At 40.0% G+C, this 23,522-nt stretch overlaps 1 protein-coding gene across 2 annotated transcripts in view; it reads left to right on the plus strand.

The window, feature by feature from the left end:
• Positions 1-23,522, plus strand: part of dscamb (Down syndrome cell adhesion molecule b) — a 165,439-nt gene that overhangs the window by 90,447 nt on the left and 51,470 nt on the right. For both annotated transcript variants that reach the window (XM_066699593.1, XM_066699591.1), the window contains 4 exons: positions 16,698-16,844; positions 17,999-18,277; positions 18,736-19,011; positions 20,405-20,701. In XM_066699593.1, coding sequence (XP_066555690.1) covers positions 16,698-16,844; positions 17,999-18,277; positions 18,736-19,011; positions 20,405-20,701 — 999 coding nt within the window. The remainder of the gene's footprint in view (positions 1-16,697; positions 16,845-17,998; positions 18,278-18,735; positions 19,012-20,404; positions 20,702-23,522) is intronic.

The following is a 23,522-nucleotide window of genomic DNA, read 5'->3' on the forward strand; positions in this document are numbered from 1 at the left end:
AGCATGTAAGGATGTTTTGCTAGCTGAGGTTGTCTTTATGCTAGGATGTCAGTTGGGAATGCTGTCTTGTGATGTTTTCAGAGCCTCTGAGGTTTTTGGTTCCTGGTACCCAACCCTCTCCCATCCCCTCCCTGGTTACCATAACAACTCCATCTCGCTACACATGATCCTGATTTGTTTTTTTTTGTTTTTCCTGGATTTTTCTCTCTTTTTCTTTCTCAACAAACGTCCGTGTTGCTCAAGTATTGTACTGAGGGTGACCAGCTAGATGTAGACCAACAGAATTGTGGTATCATACAGTTATCTTCACAGATCTTCACATACAAAATGCAAGTGCTGTCATAGCAGTAAAAATAACTGTAAAGAATAAGCAGAACGACATAGTGAATACCCCAAAATATAGAACTCATTATTTTGGCAAAGATTGATTGTCCCTTTCGAAATTGAATTCAGAGCAAGACTCTTTCTGAAATGACACATGATCCTTTAGACAGGTGTCACTCATGTTTCTCACTAAGTTAACCGGATGTGGGGTGGGGGGGGGGCTAGTTTCATTAAGAATGCAACAGGGTGCACCTCATAGTGAATCGATGGGCTGCTATTGATAGAACACAAAACTGCTTTTGCCAATGTGCCATCACTCCCCCAGGGAGGCCTCTAGCATATGTTGTTGATTAACTGATAATTAAATCAATGTAAACTGTGGCTGATTGATGTTTCGGAGTGTCGCAGTCTTAATTAAAGCTCGGCCAAGGGATGCGTTAGAAGTAAGCTGGGTCTCTTCACAAAGGGGTGGTCTTTCTTTGTAAGAGATCATCATGATGACCAAGAATCTGTTCCCTAGCCCATTTGCAAATAAAGTCCAATTCATGGGAGTGAACCCAATGTTCTCTTAATGGGATTGAGATCCAAACTCTGGCTTGTCTCTGCCCAGTTATGGAAATTACTAGATTTAACCTCAGCTCATGTCCCACAGAAAAAATCAGAACTGGTAGCAGTGAATTATTATATTGAAACACATGATTCAGAAAGAGAAGAGCATTATTATAATTATATATATATATATATATATATATATATATATATATATATATATATATATATATATATATATATATAAAATTTAATGTATTTAATTTTATTTAATTATTTTAACAAAGTGCTCTGACAGTTGCTGCCCAGTGACAGAACTAGAATGTCTTATTGTCCTGGGGTTCAGGTAAATAAAGTAAATTTAATTGACACACTCATGGTTTTTATTATATTATGCAATGTGTATTTTTGGGAGTATGATTTAACTGTTTACAGTGGTTCAATGATGAGAAGAAGCAAGACATCACAATATCGAATCACAACACACATAGAATCATGAGGATTGTGAAAATGGCAATACATATCGTATAGGTACCTAAGTATCGTGGTAATATCATATCGTCCCTCACAACTCCCAGCCCTACCTTGTACAGTAGGGGTGGTGTTGTTGTCACACTAGCACTTTTACTAGGTTAAATTAACTTTAGGCTGTATTTTTTTATTATTATTTGAATGTGGTGTTTCCCATTGGACATATTGTGACATCACCAAATAGGTAGCAATAGTACTCTCAGCGTGTATGTGGAGCTCCTGTCATATTCAGAAATATTTCAACGCTGCTTTAAAGGGAGTGACACTGTTTATGTTGTTGTTGACAAGTCATTCATAGAATGCTAATAGTTTATATTCCCCAGATTGAAAAACCTTAAACTGCTATTTAATTACCAAAATGCATTATCACAGGTTGGAGAGACACCTTGGCTCATTACTACTAATCAGGTAGCCAAAGAATATTAAGCAGTTAAATACTCAGTTAAAACATTAAGCAATGCAAACATTCAGCCTGAACATTTAAGGTATGTAAAATGGATTTCCATGAAGCCAAAAAATATATAATTAAAGTGACACCTTTTAATTTGACATTTTCCTCAACTTGACTTACATGTCCTTATCTTTTGTGGAACAGACCCAGATACTTTCTTAGCTCCAGAGTTAAATGAATTGGTTAGTCATTTTAGAGTCATTAAGTCCAGTCTGCAATAGATTCCCTACCACCTTTCACTTAATTGACTTTGGAGCCGCAATCCACATGAATGCAGACGACGTGCATCTGTGTGTGTGTGTGTGTGGTACTGTGGGGGGGTGGATGGGGGTGTGTGTGTGTGTGTGTTGGGGGGGGGGGGGGGGGGGGGTTAGCGTTACCATGACAACGACAGGAGCTGTCAACACCTCTCTCTAATGGTGACAAATGGTACTTATTACATCAGCGCTAATTTCATCCGATCTCCTTCAGATGAAGATACTTAGCCCATGCTGATCAAATTGTGTCGTCGTAATTACTGAGAACAGACCCTATTAAAACACAGTGCTTCTTATTCACTGCCTCTCCCCATATGAAGGCCTATCACTCATCTGCTTTTCCCACCTTTGGCTTTTTCAAACAAGGTCTTTTCTTTCTATGAAAAGGTGTTAGAGAGAGGCCTCACCTGCTACAGGCTCTTAAAATGTATAGTACCTCCAATCAGTCATCTCAAAGGAAGGGAATTAGTGTGAACTCCAGGGGAATACAAAGTTTCAACTGCATATTTAAATCCTGAAAAAGGAAAGTGTAATCCATTAATAAACCTGATACCACGTTCTCTTCCTGTAAGACCAAGAACCCCCGATGACAGTGGCATAACCCTTCCATTACCGTATTACAATACATTGATAACCAGTACCTCCCAAGCCCACAAAAGGGTTAATCTCAGCTCACTGTTGCAAATGCAGTCGTGTTTACAGGTCCAGGGCAGCAGGGTTCATTCAACACCTCTGGGAGCAGGTACACGCATGAGCCGTCAGATAGGGATTGCCTGTCTGGGGATTGCATTTTCTAATTAAGTAGTTAGGTAGGTCATGGGCATGAATTGTGTGTTTGTGCACGCATTGTGAGATCTGAACTTGGCATTTCAAAATCGAACGTGGGCTGATTTTGTAATGTATTGTATTAAACGTCTGTGCAGCAGACATGTGCTGTTTAAGCTACCCAGGCCTATAGTGCAAGCTGACTCTGCGTTCCTTCCAGAAATAGCTGCTCATATTCTGGGTACAATTAGCGACTGAAAACAAAGCATCCAAGATTGTTCTTATAATCGTTACATGATATGTATCCTGTTCTTATGTTTATTTGTGAGCATATGCTTGTTCAGTTAAGGATTATTATTCATTCTGAATATTAACGTGGTATTTAGTGAAACTAAATTCATAAACAAAAACTCTTCAATAAGATTAATCAAAATAAGCTCTTAAATGGAAGATGGTTTGCTTCTAACTTGGAAAAAAAGTTAATTAATTTGCAGTCCTGTAGAAAATGGGCAGTTAGTCATTTGTTTTTCAGAGCAAAAGAAAAAAATGAATGAATATTTACAACAAAAATTGCCTGTCTTTGTGGGTGTTGTGTGCAGGGAAAATCAATTCAGGGCTACAGCACAGCTGGACAGACAGGAGGGTGTATATCCGGGGGACTTGGTGCTGATTGGTGATTGACAGCTGTGTTTCACTTACAAATACGAATCCTCTGAACCCAAGCTATTCATCTGATCTGACCTTTTGAATTCATATTGCCAGAAGATGTGTTTGATCAGGAGAGGGATGGGAAACCTCAGGTGGATATTGAATCCTCCTTCTCCTCCCTTGTCTTCCTGTTCCTCTTCTTCTTCTTCTGATTTGTAATATATTATTTTGTATGTAACATGTATTGTTTAGCAAATAGACTACAAACAGATACATGTTCGTCACCCACAAAAATGGCTGAAGTCCCAGAGGAAATGTCTTGGTTAATGTTCCCTATTGAATTAAATATGTAAACATCTAGGATGATACAGGCTTATTTACAATCCAGGGTCTGAGGTGAGAGATGTAGTATGAGAGAGAGAGAGAGAGAGAGAGAGAGAGAGAGAGAGAGAGAGAGAGAGAGAGAGAGAGAGGTGGGCAGGCTCAAATAAAAGTAAACAGGAGAAAAACAGGAGCATTTAATGTAGTATTTTTTCCACTTGTGATGAGACTAATAGCTTGGAAGTGGCTGCTGAAAGAATGCCTGGAACTGCATGTGATGGCCTGAAATGATGTCTGATAACATATAAAGGGCAGTCTACTAAAGTGAGATTGACTTGTAATAATATTTGCAGCCATATGTTTAATTACTTTTAATTTGCTTCTGTTGCCTTTTCACATACTGTGGCAAAAAAAGAACATGCAAAGAAACAAACAAACAAGAAACAACATAATTAATCAGTGGAAAATGAAAAGCTGTTCTGTGTAGATCAACAATTCTGCTTCCAGATAGCAAAAACGGTTAAAACTATAACCTAATCGAATTCAAAGTGTGTTATAGGAGAACACTCCATTAATTTAGTCTCAATGGAATGTTCTCAGCATCTCGATTATCATAAATAAATTAGACTCGAAAATAGTGTGTGTTTAGGAGAATAGACAGTATCATTTAAATTTTATCTGGACAAAAACACACAGAAACGCAGAAGACGGTGTATGAAATGGAGACTGTATGTCTTTTCTCTTAAAATTCAAGATAGCATGTAAATGTATTTAATAAGCCAAGTGCAATTTCCAGGGCAGAATTCTACTGAGCACATAATTTGGCCTTGGGATCAACTAAAACATTAATAGCGTCTATTAAAGTAATTAAATAATGAATTAATGGGCCACTCAGTACTGTGTTTTAATGTCATCGATTGCTTGTTTTTTTTCCTCATTCTCTGACGCTATCTCTTCACAGATGCTGGTGGTGCTAAAAGCAGGTGATATTAAAACAGTAGTGCTATCTCTGGTCTGAGTGTCTTGGTTATTGTTCTGTCGGTCAAACTCCGTCTTGCAGTCTTTCTTGTGACTAGGGTACACTCTGTAGCTTTCCCATTAACACTGACTTGCAAAAGGGAGCTAAGGTCACCAAGGGCTAATTCTAGGGTCCCTTCAAATCTCAGGGAAGAAAATTTGTTTTTCTCTGTAAATTATCTGCGTGGGCGGAAGTGACCTTTCTGCTAAGTGTGGAGAAGTTGAGCACAGCACAACGAGGCGAGGAGGCAGAGAAAGAGCTTGGGTGGTATGTGTTGGGTGGGCAGCGGAGAGTGGAGTGTGTTTTTTATTGTGCCTTAAGCACGCTTGGGTTGAAAGATGTGCCAAAAAGCTATATTGAAATCTACAAGTACAGCAGATTGAAAAATGTTCCTTGTTGAGTCTTGAGCTGGCGCACCAATTATAGTCACTCAATCTTGTACCTGTATAGGGTTTAGCTCTTGGCTCATTAGCTGCTGAATCTAAGAAGGGGTAACCTATGATTTTATTCTGTATCTATATATTTAATTTTACCTCCTCTACCTCCGTTGACAAGTGGGTCAAGTCTAGACTTATAGTACATGTGTCTCAGATTATCTTTAAGCTTTTTTTAAGATATCAATTCCAAATGTGGGCACAGACAAAGGTTCAAAGCTATCCATTGGTCTTTTGTTGGGTCTCATATTCTTCTCGGGTTGTAGTTTTTGGGGGTGTGTCTCAAAATATTGTCCCCCAATTGTTTGGTTATTCACAAAGTCAATCAATTCTCAAGTCTTCATTTCAGTGTTATTTATCCAAAGCGGCTACAATCCGACATTACAATTCCTGTCTCACAGGTTGAGGCTCTGCTCGGGGGCACTGAAGACACATCTTCTGTCTTTAGAACAGAAAGAAAAAGTTTGAATACCTTTCACAGTTGGGGAAAAAAGAAAAAAACTCCCTTAATTATGCAGTATAGTCTTTTTTCGACAGCAATTCATGCCTCATCACAGCAGGGGTACACCTCCATGCGGCACAGACAAAAGCAAAGTCGAGAGGTGGAGAGCACATTGAGGATGTATTAATTATAGATTCAGGTAGCTGCATGTGAGGTAGCATATTGCTGTTTATGCAGGGAACACTCGAGTCCCCAAGGTTACCCAGGCAGGAACAACCCTGATTTTTCAGATGGACCTGCTTTTAATTATGCAGAGTGTGACAGCATCATAAAGTAAGATTCTGGATTTATAAGCTATTTTTAAGAGCAGACATCCGTTTCAACATAAAGTGTCTATTCCTGTAGTGCCTTTGTTTTAATTTACGTCAGATAGAAAGCCTGAGAAAGCAGTTTCCATTTGTAAAATGTTTAATTTGTATGATTTGCATGATCTCAATAACTGTTGGAACTGGAACCAATTTTTCTTATTTTGTTCAAAACTTTTTTTTGTTTTGACATATGAAGGGGGCAGGGTAACTCTATTTGTTTTGTAGCTGTTGTTTGTTCATTTTGTAGACAACATTAAAAACATTTCGTAGAGGGATATGATTCATTATTTATGTAGCTAGTACAGAAAGCACATGAAAAGACTGTGGCCTATGTACGGCACAGAGGGCGACATGAACAGTTGAAACACACTGCTATCTTCATCTGCATCCGTATCTCTCCACCTAGACAGATAGAGAGACAGGCTGGGAGGTCAAAACTCTTCAAGTGTCTGCTGGGATCTGTCTAACAGGGCTTTCCTGGAATGTTTTGATAATTGTATAGCCTCAGTGTTAGTGGAATTAGCATATGAAAGTCATATTTTTGCTCAAACACTTTCTTGTAGGATGATGAATTTTTTTGTATGTTAATTTGCAAGTAATTTCAGAGGACAGGAACTGCCTGTCTCCCAGAGGTTTTCTTTTGTCTCCATCAATCAGTGATCGGCACCAACATCAAACAGGAAGCCTGAGCCGCGCCGCCCTGCGCCAGCCAGCCTCTCTCTCACACAGCCAGCCGCTGTCAGGGGTCTGAGGCAGCCGCCGGCCATTTGTAATGTGAAGATTAACCAATTAGATAAGTCAACAGGCATATTTACCAGCCTAAACCCATCCTACCTTCAGCTACCATTAATATAATACAATACCAACAGTACAGCCCTCCTCATTCTCAGTGCCATGCTTTTTTGTCATTATTGTTGTCGTTTTTTTTTCCTAATCCTCTTTCATATATAATTATTTGCACTTTGGAAACCTATTGTGCTTATTCCATTGCTAAGGATATGATATGATTGGTAAATACTGAGGCTCGTCCCTATTGTTTTTTTGTTCTAGTACAGATGTGGCGTCCCCTCTTTCTTTTCACAAACAGAAAACTACTAAATGCGTAGATGTTCGCAGGGGAAGAGATAAATCATGTCAAGTTCACTTACAGCTCTGGTGCTAAAACATTCCTCCCCCAAAGAGCTGCCGCACACCAGGGTACCGGTCACTTCTTGTGTCATACCTTGATGAGGGAATGGAGAAGCCCTTGCATTATAAAAAAATATAAGAAAGCTTTCATAGTTGCTGTGGTCTAATCAGTATGCTTCGGCTTGAATGTAGAGCATTTCAGAGCTCTTGTTTTCCCTTCTTTCTTTCTTCATGGTTTTGCAGTGTACAGTTGTTTTTAATCTATATCCCACACCCCTACTTTGTGATGCATTCCTACGTACTCCTCTCACACTGGAGAACTACTTCAGCTCCTCTCGCTGTGGGATCAGTCAGTAGTGGTTCGTCAAGGTCAAGATGGATTCAAGGTTATTGCCATCACCTAGACAGGATCTTGGTAGCATCATACTGGTGGGTGTGTATATATAGGTAAATATAGAAGACTAGCAAGGTAGAATAGTCTGAAGCATTAAATATTTTTTAAAAAGGTCGGACAGCTTTGTTTTTTTTTTTGTTTTTTTTTGTGTTTTAATCGTTTAGTTCCCCCTTCTCCTTTCGTAAAAGTAACCCTAAAAGTGGCCCGCTCTTTAAATACCAATCGATGATGTTGCTTCGAGAGGAAGAGCCCTTCTGAAGCTGTCACCGCAGGATGCATAGCAGAACTGGCAGAAGTAACAAATGTGGGCTGAGGCTTTCGGACGGCTCTGTTTATCCTGATGTATTGGTGCATGGTGCAATGCAAGCTACAGAGTACTCTCAACCACAAGCCCCAAGCTGGCTTCTAAAGTCAATAGTAACAGAATTAAATTTATATGGATGTTCTGAGACATTGTCAGCAAGAACTCTATAAGCTACATACAGCCCTGTGTAAGCACTAATACTGTGTCATAGCATTTAACCGCACAGAAACTGCCTCTACCCGCTTCGGGCCTGTACCCCGCATCCATCGACTGTGCTACTGTGGCTGAAGAGCATTTTATTTGTTTCTGGCTTCGCATAAGCTAGCATTCTGTTTGATTTTTACATTGTCCTTCTTTCTGTGCTTTTGGGTGGTCAGGCTGTCAAGGGGAGTATGCTGTTGTAGAAAGACTGCACCTATATGCAATAAAGGGATAGTACTGAGAATGGATTTGGATTCCTGAGCATAAAATCCTTCATGTGTCATGTTAGAGGACACACATACTGATGGATTGCTATGTATGGAGGGCTGTGCGTGTCATTGCATAGGTTTTAGGGCCACCATTTGAAGACATACCACTTTTTTTCATATCCCTTTTCACTCTTTCATGTTTTAGAGATCACTTTTGAAATGTGTGCTCCAGGGGTGCGCTGTCACACTTTTAGTTCGAAAAAGGAAGTGAACTATTTAGAGGCAACTGACCTCTGATCTCTGAACTAGCCTTTTCAAAGTTAAAATCCCAGTTGAGGGGATTTTTTTTTCAACATTTATACCTCATTCCCAATTGAGCCTTCAAGTCCAGTTTTCCGAGGCATGTTGGCACACACTCACTTAAAGCCATCAACTGTACAACATGCCACCCCACACGGAGATGGCCCCAGCGATGGCACTGTGTGAAGGTTAAGCTGACGACAAGAGGTGGGAGTGAAAGTGCGGGCTGGTGAGCACAGTGATGCGCTCTCTTATCCTACCCCAGTCATTAATTATTGAAGCCCTTTTGTGCATACCTGTCAGTTTGCATGGGCGAGCTGTCAGGCGCCGGGTCAGTGTACTGGAACGGACTGGATCGTTATTATTGAGCTTGTGGTGAGAAGACCCCCACATCACTGCCCCCTGCTCCTGAAAGAAGCTCTCTTCTGCCTGCTGTTGACGTGAGAGGCTCCCCATCTTGCCTTTTATTCCTCTCTTTTCTGTTTTTCATGTCCCTTTCTCCGTGTTGACACGCCCTTTGTGTTTTTTTTTTCTTTCTCTGTTCTTCCGAGCAAAAGAAGTAGGATAACCCAGGATGCTACGTGTTTTATTTTCCTAACAAGCTTATTTCTTGGGTTCTTCTTTCTCCCTGCTGAGTGAATTGGTTGTCTGTGTAGACAAAAATACTGGGAAGAATGGAATTCACAGAGGGGAAAACAAATGGATTCAGGCAGTTGCTGGCTCTAACTTACGATTATCTTTAGTTTATTATGGTCTCTCCTCTATGATAAAATATATACTCATTAAAGACACACATATGTGTGTGTAGATATATATATATATATATATATATATATATATATATATATATATATATATATATATATCATTATTATCCTCATCATCCTTTATCGATCCACTGCTGTATGAAGGTGAAGGCCTCAATGAGGGGTTTCCACTTGTTTCAATGTACAGCATCTCTTTTCCATGTCACACCAGCAAAGCTTCTTATTTTGTCTACGCAGCTTTTATGTGGTCGTCTTCAAGGTATTTTTTTTACCCATTGGGATCTATTCAATAGCTTATTTTGCCCATTTTGGTCTGTGTGGCCTTGCAATGTGTCCGGCCCACTGCCGTTTTAACATTTTCACTCTTTCAATGATGTCACAATATATTGTTTGTTCTCTATTCCATTTATTTGTCTCTTTTCATATTGGGAGTGTACATCTGTCCATGCTACTTTGTATGTTTTGCAGTTTCTATCTAATTTTGGCATTTAGTGACCAGGTTTCGGATTGCTCTTACAAATAGGTACCATAGCGAGTTATTTGTTGCAAATGTACATCTTATTTTCACTCTTTTTTGATTTCTTACACAAGCTCTCCCTCTGCATTGATGTGTTGTCCAAGGTAGACAGAACTCTTGATTGTATCTTTTGATCTTCACTTTTCTCAGTTTTATCAAATATTTCCACTCTGTAACTGTAACACCCCCACTTCAAGTGAGAGGACAGCATCAACATCCATGGTTTTCTGATGTCCCACAAGATGCCTAATTTTAGATTAGAAAAACATGCCATTTTACCTGTATTTTAAAACTAAATTAACCTGCCACACAATCTAGTCATCGCCCCTTTGTTGTCTAAAAATCTTACCAAATATTTAATGGCATCTAAATATAACTGACATTACTTGCACACATGAACTCCCTAACATGTAAAAATAACGCACACATCTCAGGATACAATACACTGAAACACACACACACATCCAACTAAAGGTAGATTTTTGCTTGAAACCTACATTTCCTTTGAGTATGTATAGGGTATGAATTTTCTGCAATAAAAGAAGAGCACTCTAATTCAGGTGGGGATACAGAGCACTCACTAATGGAATGGCCGCGCTGCCTTTTATCATTGTTTGAGTCTTCTATTCTTGCTCTTTGATCTTTTCTGCTCTAAAATACAGCAGAACTCTGTGTACTTTTCCCCCTCATTTTTTTTTTAAGAGTATTCTGATAAAATAACAAAATGTATCTAAATGGGCATTAATGAATCATTTTGGAAAATTGTATTCATCAAAATAACTAAATCTTTGAAAGAACATCATATTTTCACCTAAAATATGCATAATAATGCTGTAGAGATTAAAAATACCATAGTTTTGAAAACGATTTGTAAAGATTTAAGGTCAGCAATTCCCTGAGTTTACAAGTAGGCTTATGTTGATGCCAGTTTGATACCTTAAGGACCTGTTCAGCTTTTTTGCTATGTTTCGGAAGTGCTTGTACACGAGTGAAAGAATCCAGATTTTCAATTAACACCTGTCATGGTTTTAATTGAGTTAACACTCTGTAATGATGTAATTTCTGTTACAAGTTCCAGATTGCAGACATACACGTTTAAGTGCCAAATCAGAGAATATGAGAATGTGAGAATGTGTTTCCTAATGTTTATTAATATTTATTAAAACTCTAACTATGTTAGTGGCCCAACATAAAAAAAAGTCTCTTTCTTTTGGCAAGCAGTGTGTTTATAGAATTCATGGCAGGTAGTGAAACATCTTTGCTGAGGTTAATCCAGCTTTTAAAGAAACATACACAGCTTTTCAGCAACCCAGCTCTCCTCTGCGGATATGAGACACTTTAAAAGCCACACAACACCGGCTCTATACCCCAAATAACAATGGATTCTCAGCTCTCTGAAATGTAGAAAGACGTTGAATATGGTAATACTTCACTTGGGGGTGAGCTAAACAGCTTTATCTGTTTAAATTTTACAAAATAGATAACTGGAAGTAGCTTTTCATTCAATGCATTCTTTTGTTTCTTTCCAAGATTGTCAATCTCCCTGCTTTATGAAGTATACTGATATGTATATGGTTGTATAACCCATCCATGACCATGTGTCTATAGAATGCATATACATATTTTGAACAAAACCAAATATATATATTTTTAAATACACACTTTTATAGAGCCTTTCTTCCTTTTAATTAATGGAATCTGGATTAAATTATATCGATAATGGCATGGGCTTAGAGAGGACAGTCGAATGGCAGTATTACTGGGAACCCCTTCAAAGCAAGGTTTAGTTTTTTGTTTCGTTTTGTTTTGTTTTGCAACCTACATGTTTATGTTTTCGAAATTAAGTTGCAAACCTACCGAGTACATAGATGTGATCGAGAATAGTCATTGGGATGCAAACTTATGTTTTTAGTTTTTTTTTTAAGTGAAGTCGTAAGAGTTGGATCATAATGAACGCTAGGAGGCTTTCAAGAGAGAGGCTGAAGTTCTGAATATAGTGCTTACTCGTCCCACGTCCACACACCTACTCCCCCATCGTCTGCAGGAGATAATTAAATAAAAGTAAAGCAGATATTCTTTCTCTGTATTTGTTTTGTTTTTTCTTTTTAGTTTTTTCGTATTGCAAGAAATTAATGTCATTTTGACAGCATTGCCGAAGCGATATACAAAGCTGCAATTCAGTAGTTTCTTCTAGTGATGATTTTATATGCTGCATATGGGGTCGCTGTGTTAAATAGTTTTTTAAATCAAACCTTAAAAATGACCTATTGTTTTTTTTAACTGACAGGGAAACTACCATACCTTCCACAGTTAGAAATTGAGAAATTAGTGAATGAGTTGTTAAATAGTTCCACAAATCTGAAGTTCAGTGAAAATAGTAGCTAATGTTTTTCTGCATCTTAAAACAAAAGTACGAAAGCTACTAGCCAAAAAAAAAGATGCCCCATGAGGTCCTCATTGGTTACGTTGCTAAATCACATTGTGCAGTGGGGTCTGTTTGTGAGATCACTCTGTATGGAAGACCACAGTCCTGTCTAGGTCATGTAGACTGGGTCACAATAATGACCTGACATCAGCTGACTCTGATTAAACAGGAGCCCTTGCTGAGGAGATGAAGATGGGGATGTTTGCTGGATTAAGCATTGATTGGATGCCGTGCAAACTCAGCCTACTCACAAATTACCCGAGAATAGGAAGATACGCAAAGAGGAAGGACGTTGCCCACAAGCCAAGCTGCCTTCTAATGCATATGACCTCCCTTCTCTAGAGAGGAGGGGTTAACTATGTCCTTCTGGGTGTGCTGTACGCATAGTAATTGAAGGGAAGGACTGAGGGGGCAGAATCTGTGAGATATGGAAGGAATGAGATGTATTTTTTACAAATTTTTTGGTTTTCGTTTGAATACACATACTCTTTCCGGAGTAGCCAATCTCTGAGTGTTGAATGTTTGCATTTTGCGACTCCAGGAGTCTTCGCTACGTGACATCGCCGCTCTTTCTCTGGTCCTCAGCTTTGCCAAGTCAAAGGACAAAGGGAGGGAGGGCTTGGTCACCAGATACTCTCCGCTTAGTCTTTTATCTCCTTTGTAAACATCAAGGGAAGGAATGCCCATGCCGCAGAGTGTGGTGATAAATAGTATTTTTTGTCATCTGTGTCATTACGGTGAAGACCTCTCCCTCTTCCAGAAAGAGGTAAAAAAAAAGGGACACAGCTTCTTCTTCAAAAGCAATTCCTTATTTAGCATGCTAAGTAGGAGAGTCAGGAGAAATTAGATTTAGCCCTGGCAAAGTGAGAGTGATTAAATTAAGTGTGCCTAGAGAACGGAGCACTCCCAGAGATCAGTGGGGCAATAAACGCATGTCGCTCTGTGCGCCGGCACAGTTCTAAACGCTTTTGAAGAGCACACGCGCTCTCTGGTTAGTCTTTGTCACGGATGACAGGCTGTCTGTTCTAATGAAAACGCTCCTCCGTCAGGAGCCCACGGAACAAATATACATTTAGAATCTCTTTTCAACTTTAGGCGCGTAGCGGGGTGCCGCACAGAGTTCAGGGAAGAGAAGAGAAAAAGCAAAGGGCTGTGGGGGGAGAGAGAAAAAAAGAAAGAAAAGGGGGGGAAAAAAAGAGAAGGAAAGAGAGAGAGTGTGCAAATTTTTCTCCCTTTGATTTCTGGTTACCGTGGACTTTAAAGTGTCATCAAATGTGTGCTTTTTCCATTACCAGCCCCCCGCCCCCATCTCCACAGTGGGGCGACATTTTTAAAGACACAGCTGTACCTGCTTTTACACCTTGGAGAGGGATGTCTGTGGCTGTCAGTGCTTCGCCGAGAAAGGCTTGGTTATCTTTCTAGGGGTTAATTCTAGACACGGGCTACAGTCAGCACAAAGGCATACGGAGTGTGTGAAACATGGCCGAAATGGTAGAGGTCTGTGTGTTTTTGCGCAGAAGGAAAGGTTGGTAATAGAATGGCAGCATCAGACTTGCCTCTACTGCTCAAAAGCACACAAGCATTTCAGCTCTATAAGGCTTATTTACACAGAGTCTTTCAATAGACAATATCAAAATACATTTTTTGTTTTTTATCAGTTGATAAAGATAAAATTTGTTCAGGCACACAAGGAAAATATTGGTAAATGGAGAGGTAGAGAATAAATGTATGGAAAAAAAATAAAAAACTACACATTAATCTTGAATTGGAGTGTTACCTATTCTGTGATCTGATGATTCAAAAGCCAGGTCATCAACCCTTTGAATGTTAAAAACAAATATATGTTTTCATGGCTGTCTCTCCTAACTAAGGGTGTATCTAAACCCCCACCCCCCCCAACACACATATACCACTCTCTTCCCTGCCACAAACAACTGCATTTAGACCAGAGGCTGGAAACCCCTCCAGGATATCAAATCCACGGACTCTTGTTGCTAACTAGGTCAACGCTTACAATGGCAGCTCTGCGCTTTATTTCCTCTCTGTCTCTCAGATCCATTCAGTGTTTCCCACTAGCTGATTGGCCGGTTCACGTTTGCCACTAGTCTGACTGGCTGGTTCACGTGTAGAGACCAGGGAAGACGTACGCTCGCAGGTTAAACAGGATATTCATTTTTGTCCTTTTGACAATTTGTTTTTCTTTGTTTCTTTTTTTTTTCTTTTCACTTTGTACATATTTAACACTCTTTGTGCTCACAGAATAATAATACATTTAATTTGTGCACTAAATGGTAAACACAAAATCTGTGGCTACTTGATAAGGGAACCTAGTAATCAGGGAGTCGCTACATTTTCAGTAATCCACTGGAAATGTGTTTCATAAACAAGAACTGTGCCGAGGAACCGGTGAGGGTGAACACGAACCATTGTGAGACAGAATTATATCTGTGCTTCACAGGAGGGTCTACAGCACTGCAGCCAAATGTATTTATTTACTCATACATCTGAACATAAATATATAATAGAAACAGGGTATGTCAAATAAATACATTTGAAGGTAAAGAACCACATTTAAAATAACTGTAAGAAATCTGATGTTTTCAACAGTAAAAAATATATATTTATAGCATGTAATATTTATAAATGTATATATGATCTAGACTTCAATATGAGTTCAATGTATGTATTAACGTGTAAGTATACTGTCGGTATATTTTAAATAATTGTGTAGAGCTTGTTTGTGTTGTTATTTAGAGTAAAGGAAAACACTCCCAGCACCAGAACAATCAAATACCCTGTATAGCAGGCGAGTCCCATAGGAACAGAGGGTAAATAAATCTCTCATCTCTTGTTGTCTATCAGAGCTGCTTCTACATCATCACCTCATTTTGTTTCTCTTCAGTTCCAATGTGTGGGTCTCTGTTCACCACTCATCTTACAAAATGAAAATAAATAAATATATTGTTTTCAAATGTATTTCTGGATTAATTATGTGTTTTAACTATATTCTATGAAATAAAACAAATCTATGCATAGAACACCTGGCTACAGTATATGAAAAACAAATGTTACGTATATTTACATACATTTAAATTTGCACCTAGCCAATTTTTGGGGGAGCTCCTGAATGATTTTGAGGCCAAGAGTGCTTTTCCTTATAAGAGATTCATCCCACGTCTCTGTTCACATTCACTTTTGCATTCCTTAAATGCAAATCCTTGAGTCTAGAAAAAAAAGTGAAATGATTGTGATTGTTTACTAAGAAGATAGTTACTCAGGGGCCTCAAACCTTCGGGCCTACTATATTCCGCTGTACTAAGACTTTAATAGCTACGAGGCCTATGCCATCCAATATTTCCTTCCACATTTTAATGTAAACTGCCTCTGGTGTGCCATTCATTCCAAACCGTATTAAGCCACGGACAACTGTAGGCTACATCACTGCAGCAGTTTATTTAAAAATGGGCCATCCCTGTTCTAAGACATAGACTTTGCTTCTGAGCACTGTGTGAATAAAGGATTTGACATTTTTAACTCATTAATTCCTCACATTTACCTTGTCTTCCCTATATTCACCAAGGAGTCCTCAGCGAATTCTGCCAGCATGTATTACAAGTTGTACTGAGGATTCATGTCTTAATTGCATTTTAAATATTTTTTGACATCATTATATCCTCCCAGGGATACCCGGTATTACATTTATATGGTTGCAGTGTAATGCATTCCTCCTGCTAAATGTTGAGGACACTCCTAGTCTAGTTCTATCCATTTAATTAACGTGCTATGACTGACATGTCGGGATAGCGAGCACTTTGAAGAGGACTCGAGCCCTAGTGTGTGTATAACGATGATGTAAGAGTGACGCTGGGAGCGGGGTGCGGGGCCCAGGGATTGTGCCGGGAGGTTATTGAGGCAGAGCTCCAGGGTCTGCGTTCGTGCTCTTAACAATTCTCTTTAGTGGTATTGTAAATTTGATTTTGAAGCTTCTGTTTGAAGGACAACAACTTCCAGTGTCTGTTCATTGCAATACAATATGTCAGACACCATTATTTTCTGGCAAATCTATAATCTTACTTAGAGCGATGGTGTTCAGAGCAAAGTAATCAACTGGAGTGGAACAATCAGCGACGCTCTGCGGTAGAAAGCACGGTGGAGTTGGTGCTGTTTTGACACAGTCCTGCGGCTTCTAAAACCCACCTCAAACTGACCTGTATCACTCTGTAAAGTGGTCCTGCATACTGTATATTACTTTGCCACTCTTCCGAGAGATGTAGATATCCATACATAAATGTGTGTGAGTGAGTGTCAGTATTGTGAAATTGGTTTTTGCTCTTTGTTTTTCAGGATCTAGATTTCTCATTACATCCACGGGAGCCTTGTATATTTTGGATGTACAGAATGAAGACGGATTGTATAACTACCGCTGTATCACACGGCATCGATACACGGGGGAGACCAGGCAAAGCAACAGTGCGCGTCTCTTTGTGTCAGGTGAGATGAGATTTACAGCCGGAACTGAACCTGTGTATTCTTGGGGAGATGCTTCCTGTAAGTGGTTCACCCTCTCTACATAGATAGCACCAGTCAAGAATAACTTACATATGCACATTCACATGTAAAACGCCCTCTCAGCTCATTAATGTCAGTAGTAAAAGCACTTCCTAAATTACATAATATCAGTATGTTTCTGCCACCTTCAGTTTTCACAGACACTTTGATAGTCCATGTTTATTTATTTTAAATAAACCAGTCTGAGCTCTGATAAATGACCCAAAACAAAACTGCTACAACAGCACAATGGTAACACTTTTCAATAGGTCTCACAAATTACAGTTTATTAACATAGTAGGTACTCAGTAACTACATGTTAGTTACTCATAAGAACAATGTAATTAAGCATTTGTTAACATGTACTTAATGTGTAAAAATGATTAACAATGTCACATTTGTCTGATAAGGATGCCTTTGGTGCTATACCGGGCACCATAGGTGTATGTTTAGGAGAGGATGGGGGGACAAGCCCCCCCAATTTTGAGAGAACCTTAAATTGTGTCCCCCCCCACTTTTTATGCCCAGCTCCATAGGTATAGATAGTGTCCCCCCAATACTGACAGTGTCCCCCCCAATATTGACAGTGTCCCCCCAATACTGACAGTGTCCCCCAAATACTGAAAGTGTCCCCCCCAATATTGACAGTGTCCCCCCAATACTGACAGTGTCCCCCCAATATTGACAGTTTCCCCCCCCCATATTGACAGTGTCCCTCCAATATTGATAGTCTCCCCCAATATTGACAGTCCCCCCCCCAGTATTAACAAATGCATAATTATACTGTTCTTATGAGTAACTAATATGTACTGAGTACCTACTATGTCAATAAACTGTAATTTGTGTAAAATGTAATCAGCACATTGATTTTGCTGGTATAATAAACAAATAGTTCAAATATTATAAACAATAAATCAATTCATACATATATACTGAAACATTTCCTAACTGCATGTTCCTTTTTTGAAAAATCATAAAAATAAAAACATAAACTTCTAGACACCTTACTACTGTACAGAAATATGAAATTAAGGCAGGTCACTATTTTTTCCTGTTTATGACCAATTTATTTTATTTTATTTATTTCCCAAACAAAGACCCAACAAACTCCGCACCAGTGATCCTCGATGGCTTTGACCGGCGGGACGTGATGGCCTCTCAGCGGGTGGAGCTCCCCTGCAAAGCCTCAGGACATCCCGCCCCAACATACCGCTGGCTGAAGAACAACAGCCCTCTGGAGCCGGACAGCCGCTTCCGGCAAAGCATCACTGGCTTGCTGATTGAGAACGCGCAGTCCGGCGACTCCGGTGACTATGTGTGTGAAGTGTGGAACAACTACGGCAACGCGGACTTCATCGGACACCTGTTGGTGGAGCGTGAGTAGCCGGGCGTGTGGGGTGGAGCCTCTTTCTCACGCAGCTGACCTGACACATGTGACACTGGCCTTCAGCCTCCCCACGTGCTGATAGAATAGAATGTGATTGGTTTACAGATGCCAGCACTTTTCAGTCTTTTCCGTGAGTTAATGAACATTGGAAACAAGAATTCATACCTTCACACTTCTGCTTTCAAATTTGGAATTCTCAGGCAAGTTCGTGAAATTGAAAGATGTATGTGAAAAACAGCTGCGTATGAGAAGTGCAAAATATTTAAAACTTGTGTGTGTTTGTGTGTGTTTGTTATTTTTGTAGAAGTGTTCAGGTTAGCATCTGAGTGTGAGTGTGTGTGTGTGTGTGTGTGTGTGTGTGTGAGCTCAGGCCATGTATGTCTGTGTTTGTTATAGTCGTGGGAATGCCCGTGTTTTTTGACTCTTGCTTTGCATTGTGCTGTGCAGAGCCCCTGAAGGCAGTGGTCAGCCCTCGCAAGGTGAAGGGCAGCGTGGGAAGCCAGGTGTCCCTGTCATGCAGTGTGAGTGGCACCAAGGACTACGAGCTCTTCTGGTACCGCAACGGTGAGATCATCAACCCGGGCAACAGCGTGAGAATCACCGGGAACAACCGTGAGACGCTGGTGATGGAGGGCATGGCCAAGAGCGATGGTGGGGCCTACCAGTGCTTCGCCAGGAAGGGCAAGATGTCGGCCCAGGACTTCGTACAGGTCATACTAGAAGGTGATCAAGTCTCCTTTAAGCCTCTGTATTTTCTTTCTGCTTTCGCTTCTCCACGATTTGTTTCCCCCTCCTCGCCTGCCTCCTCATGTTGGCCCCATCACAATTGCATAGGTTTTAAATCAACACTATGATTTTCCTAAAAGGAACATGAAGGATGTGGACAACCGAATGTTTACACCCACAGATACATAAGCACACTCACCCACATCCGTCGGTGTGCTTTTTTGCACGTCCATACTCTCGCAGTGGTCCAGAAACTTCTTCAAAAAGAGCGACTCTGCAGAAAAAGTTGTCCAATGTCTGAAGCACACAGATACGTTGTGCCACTTTTAACCAGAAGACAGGAGTAGTAGATGGCGTGTGTGCGTGTGTGCGAGTACATGCCGTGACTTTTGTGCTGGGGAGTAAAGTAATCGATCTGTGCAGAACCTGTGTGCTAATGAGGCCTGTGGTGCCGTCACGGTGTGGCAACTATTATTAGAACATCCACACAGGGCTGACATTGCCTACCTGGGCCTGGTTGCCGCGGCAACCGTCTCCTGTGGCCACGGAACTGTATAAAGGGTGTATTGATAATCTATAATGATGTAGAGAGAGTGCAGGTTATCAGAGAGCGACAGCATGCGAGATTTCAGAGACACTCAGGTCTCGCTGGGAAAATAATGTTGGCTTTCATCTTGCAAAGAAAACGTCACCCAAAGAAGGGAGGGAAAAAAATGAAAGACAGAAATACGCCGAGCAGCCATGCAGCGTGAGTGGCAGACGATGTATTTGTCGCATGTCAAGTTCCATTCATAATGAGAAGTGTGCGGGCCTTTGTTTTGGGGAGGAATGACAGCAGCACGAAACCAGGGAGTTGAAAGATTCGAAAGGGAACCTCTTGTTTTGCTTTCAGATCCTGCTGTCCCCTCATTTTACTGGAAGCTGTGAAGCAACAGTTTCCACCAACAGGTGTCACTGCGAAATAGAAGCTAACACCTGTTTCTCTTTAATTTAGGGCAGCGCTCCAGCTCTCAGTGGTTTACAGCATTACGGTGTACAGCACACATACGCAGCACTCACAAAATATCTTGGATCTCTTCTGTAATTGTAAATGCCTGATGCCGTGCACAATTGCAGTTTTACCACAGACAAGCAAAACATGCTTTGCAGAAGTGGGCATTTTGATAGAAAATTAGGGAAAGACAGTTTTCAGAAAGACAGTTTAAGGTATATCCAGAAGAATATTGATTAAAGCACGGAAATGTAAACTAAATGTACACACTAGAGTGTCTATATAATTTTAAAATAAGTGTTTCCTTGAAGTGGAGTAAAAGTCTCTGCCTCTTTCTGACACCCTGTCCCTCTCCCTCTCCCTCTCCCTCTCTCTCTCTCTCTCTCCATCCTTATGAAGATGGTACTCCAAAGATCCTGTCTGCCTTCAGTGAGAAGGTGGTGAGCCCCAATGAGGCGGTGTCCCTCATGTGCAACGTAAAGGGGACGCCCCTGCCCACCATCACCTGGACGCTGGACGACGACCACATCCTGAAAGACGGCAGCCATCGCATCAACCAGGTCATCTCCACCGAGGGGGACGTGCTGAGCTACCTAAACATCTCCAACACCCATGTCCGCGACGGGGGCGTCTACCGCTGCACAGCCAACAACTCAGCCGGAGTGGTCACCTACCAGGCTCGAATAAACGTAAGAGGTGCTTGTCAGATCAGCTCCTCCAAAAACACACACATAACTCATTCTGGTTGTAAAGTTCATGCATGCTTTAAGTAGCCTCAGAAGTGCCTAACTAACCTTATTTGAACTCATTTCAGGATAGCATCGTGTTTCTGTTTCTGTTTCTTTTTTCATCATATATATGTCTATATATATATATATATATAATATATATATATATATGTTTATTTGTTTTTTTTGTTTGTTTTTTTAAGTTGGAGATTTGTATCTTTGTTTCTTCCTCCTTCCTCCATTTCTACTCTTTTAATGAATCTGAGTAAGTCATGTCTGTCTTCCAGTCTGAGAGTCTCTTGGTTTGCCAATCATTCCCTTCCCTTCAGTGATTGTCTACCTTCACCACCCATCTCTCTCTCTCTCTCTCTCTCTCTTTCTGTCTCTGTGTCCCAGTGTGTTTAATCAGCAGCTGTTTTATGTATCATTGTAGTAAACAACCCTACCCTCCTGACCGTAAGGTTTCTCTGTTTTTATTACACACAGAAAACTAGTTTGGATGTCTGGCTGTCTGGCATTTCCATTGCCAAAAGCTTGTGCAATGTGAATACTTCAAAATACAAATACAAGCCAAATTATTTCAGGCATACTTCACTTGCATGTGATCTTAAATAAATGCTACTGGTTAATCGATCAGTTACATTCTGTCAGTAAAGCTATACATATGCATATAATACTCTATAATGCATCTTTAGGTTGAACTGCAGTTGCATAGAAGTGTCGAATGATTCTTTGGGACTCTGCCCTGAGATTATCTGTAATTTCAAGATGAATGCAGGACAGTTGCAAGAATTATTTGATAGAATGAAATGATTGGGAAGAAGAAACATTTTAAAAACAAATAGCACCACATTCACCAAAACATGTCCTGTCCTTGTCTATCTATCTCAATGTTTTCTGTCTGTCAATCTGTGTTTTTATCTTTTTTATTCTAACTAATTGTCATTGACCTGTATGGCTTTTCTGTTGGTCTCCTTACTTTCCCTTTTTTTGTGTTTACTCTGTGTGCATGTTCGCTGGCTTGTTTGCATGTAAGTCTTTCCTGTACATTTGTCTGTGGGTAACTAGCCTTCTGGTGCCTGTAGTTTGTTAAACAATCTGCCTTATCCAAAAAAAAAACTAAAAAAGAAAACCTTTTCATTTCAGAATGCATTGCATTTTCATTTTAGAATGAGTATGCCAAAATGAATGTTGTCTTATGTACGTATATGTTACTGTGTGTGTTGTGTATCTGTTGGTGTGTATGAGTATGTGTCTTTCTTTGTGTGACAATGTTCCTGACCAGTTAACAAATGTACACGTGTATGTGTAGGCCCAGGTCATCTTGCTTCTTTTTGTCCATCTGTGTTTTACATTAATATGTTTTAAATTGCAGTTTCTTCAAATGAAATTAAAACATGGCCCGGATTGGTTTAATTATTGCGCACATGTGTCAGCAATAATTTCTGAGATGCAATATTCCTTATCTAATGCCTGTTAATGGCTTTATGTTGGGAAGCTATTAAAATAACAATTTTCCACACGGCTGAAGAGAAACACCCCCCACCACCACCAGCAGCACCCCAGGCTCCATCCAGTTTGCAAATCTGTGCTCCGAGACGTAGATTTGAACTTCCCTGCACTTGTGTTGGAGGGGAGACCTAGTGCAATCCCTGTGACAGATGGACCTTATAAGGGCAAAACTGCCCTGTCTCAGCCTTTCACATTTCAGTCTGACCTTTGCTACAGCATGGTGAGTCAGTTCTCAAACTAAATTACTTTGGCTGGGTCTTATTCTACCAGGGCATAGGGTGATGGGAGTCCGTGTCTTGCGCTTTGCTTTATAATACCTGACACAGCCCGAACTTAAAAACTTGGCCTTGAAGATGTATGAATCCTGGAATAGTCCCACAAATCCTAGCCATAATCCTGACCATAAGTCTAACCATAACCCTTTTCATTTAGCCTATTCCTAAACTTTACTCTAATTCTCAACTCAGAGATATAAAAAATAAAAAGGTAAACATCTTTGGATACTCCTGGAGCATTTTTAAATAGCTGTATAGGACATCCTTCTTCTTAATTATTTAGAAAAGACTAGAAAATGTGCATTTTGTACTGTTTGCCAGCGATGCAATGCCTGGCAATTTTAACTAGAAAGGTGTTTCTAATAATATGCTGAGTAATACCTAAAGCCACAGGTAAGTTTATTTCTCGTAATGTTTGTAATTACATAATGGATTGTCTGAGACTAGGTAATCACTAAATTAAGTTAACAGCCTGGGAAGTTTAAATTCCTAAATAAACATTCAATAAAACTTCCAAATTTCAATATCATAAATTGGTAGCAGTGAGGCTTAATTGGAACAAAGAACATCTGACTGAATCAGATTTTAACTGAAGTGATCAATTAAGTTTAAGAAAACATAGAAAAACAATGATTTATTTTAAAATGGAATGACTGCAGCAATAAATGTGTATAGAAGAAATTACAACCATATTGCAATTCAGGCTGATTATGCAGTGAACATGATTTTTTGGGATTTACAGCTTGATCCTAAAATTCTATTCCTGATGTTTAATGATAACATAGACAGACACGATGACCAATAGAGGAAACACCAGTCCACCTCTTTAACAGCTGATCGAGTTGTCAACTACTGCTACAGGGTGTGACTTTGAGAAGAGAAATCCAGTGGAATGTAATTTTTCATTCTGAATCTGGACTCCAAATCCCAGCATGCATGGGGATGGGAGAGTTGAATAAGGTCTCAGAAAATGAGTTTCTAGCCTGCAAATGAGAGATCTGA

Source organism: Amia ocellicauda, chromosome 3 (genome assembly GCF_036373705.1).
Source record: "Amia ocellicauda isolate fAmiCal2 chromosome 3, fAmiCal2.hap1, whole genome shotgun sequence".
Lineage (NCBI taxonomy): Eukaryota > Metazoa > Chordata > Actinopteri > Amiiformes > Amiidae > Amia > Amia ocellicauda.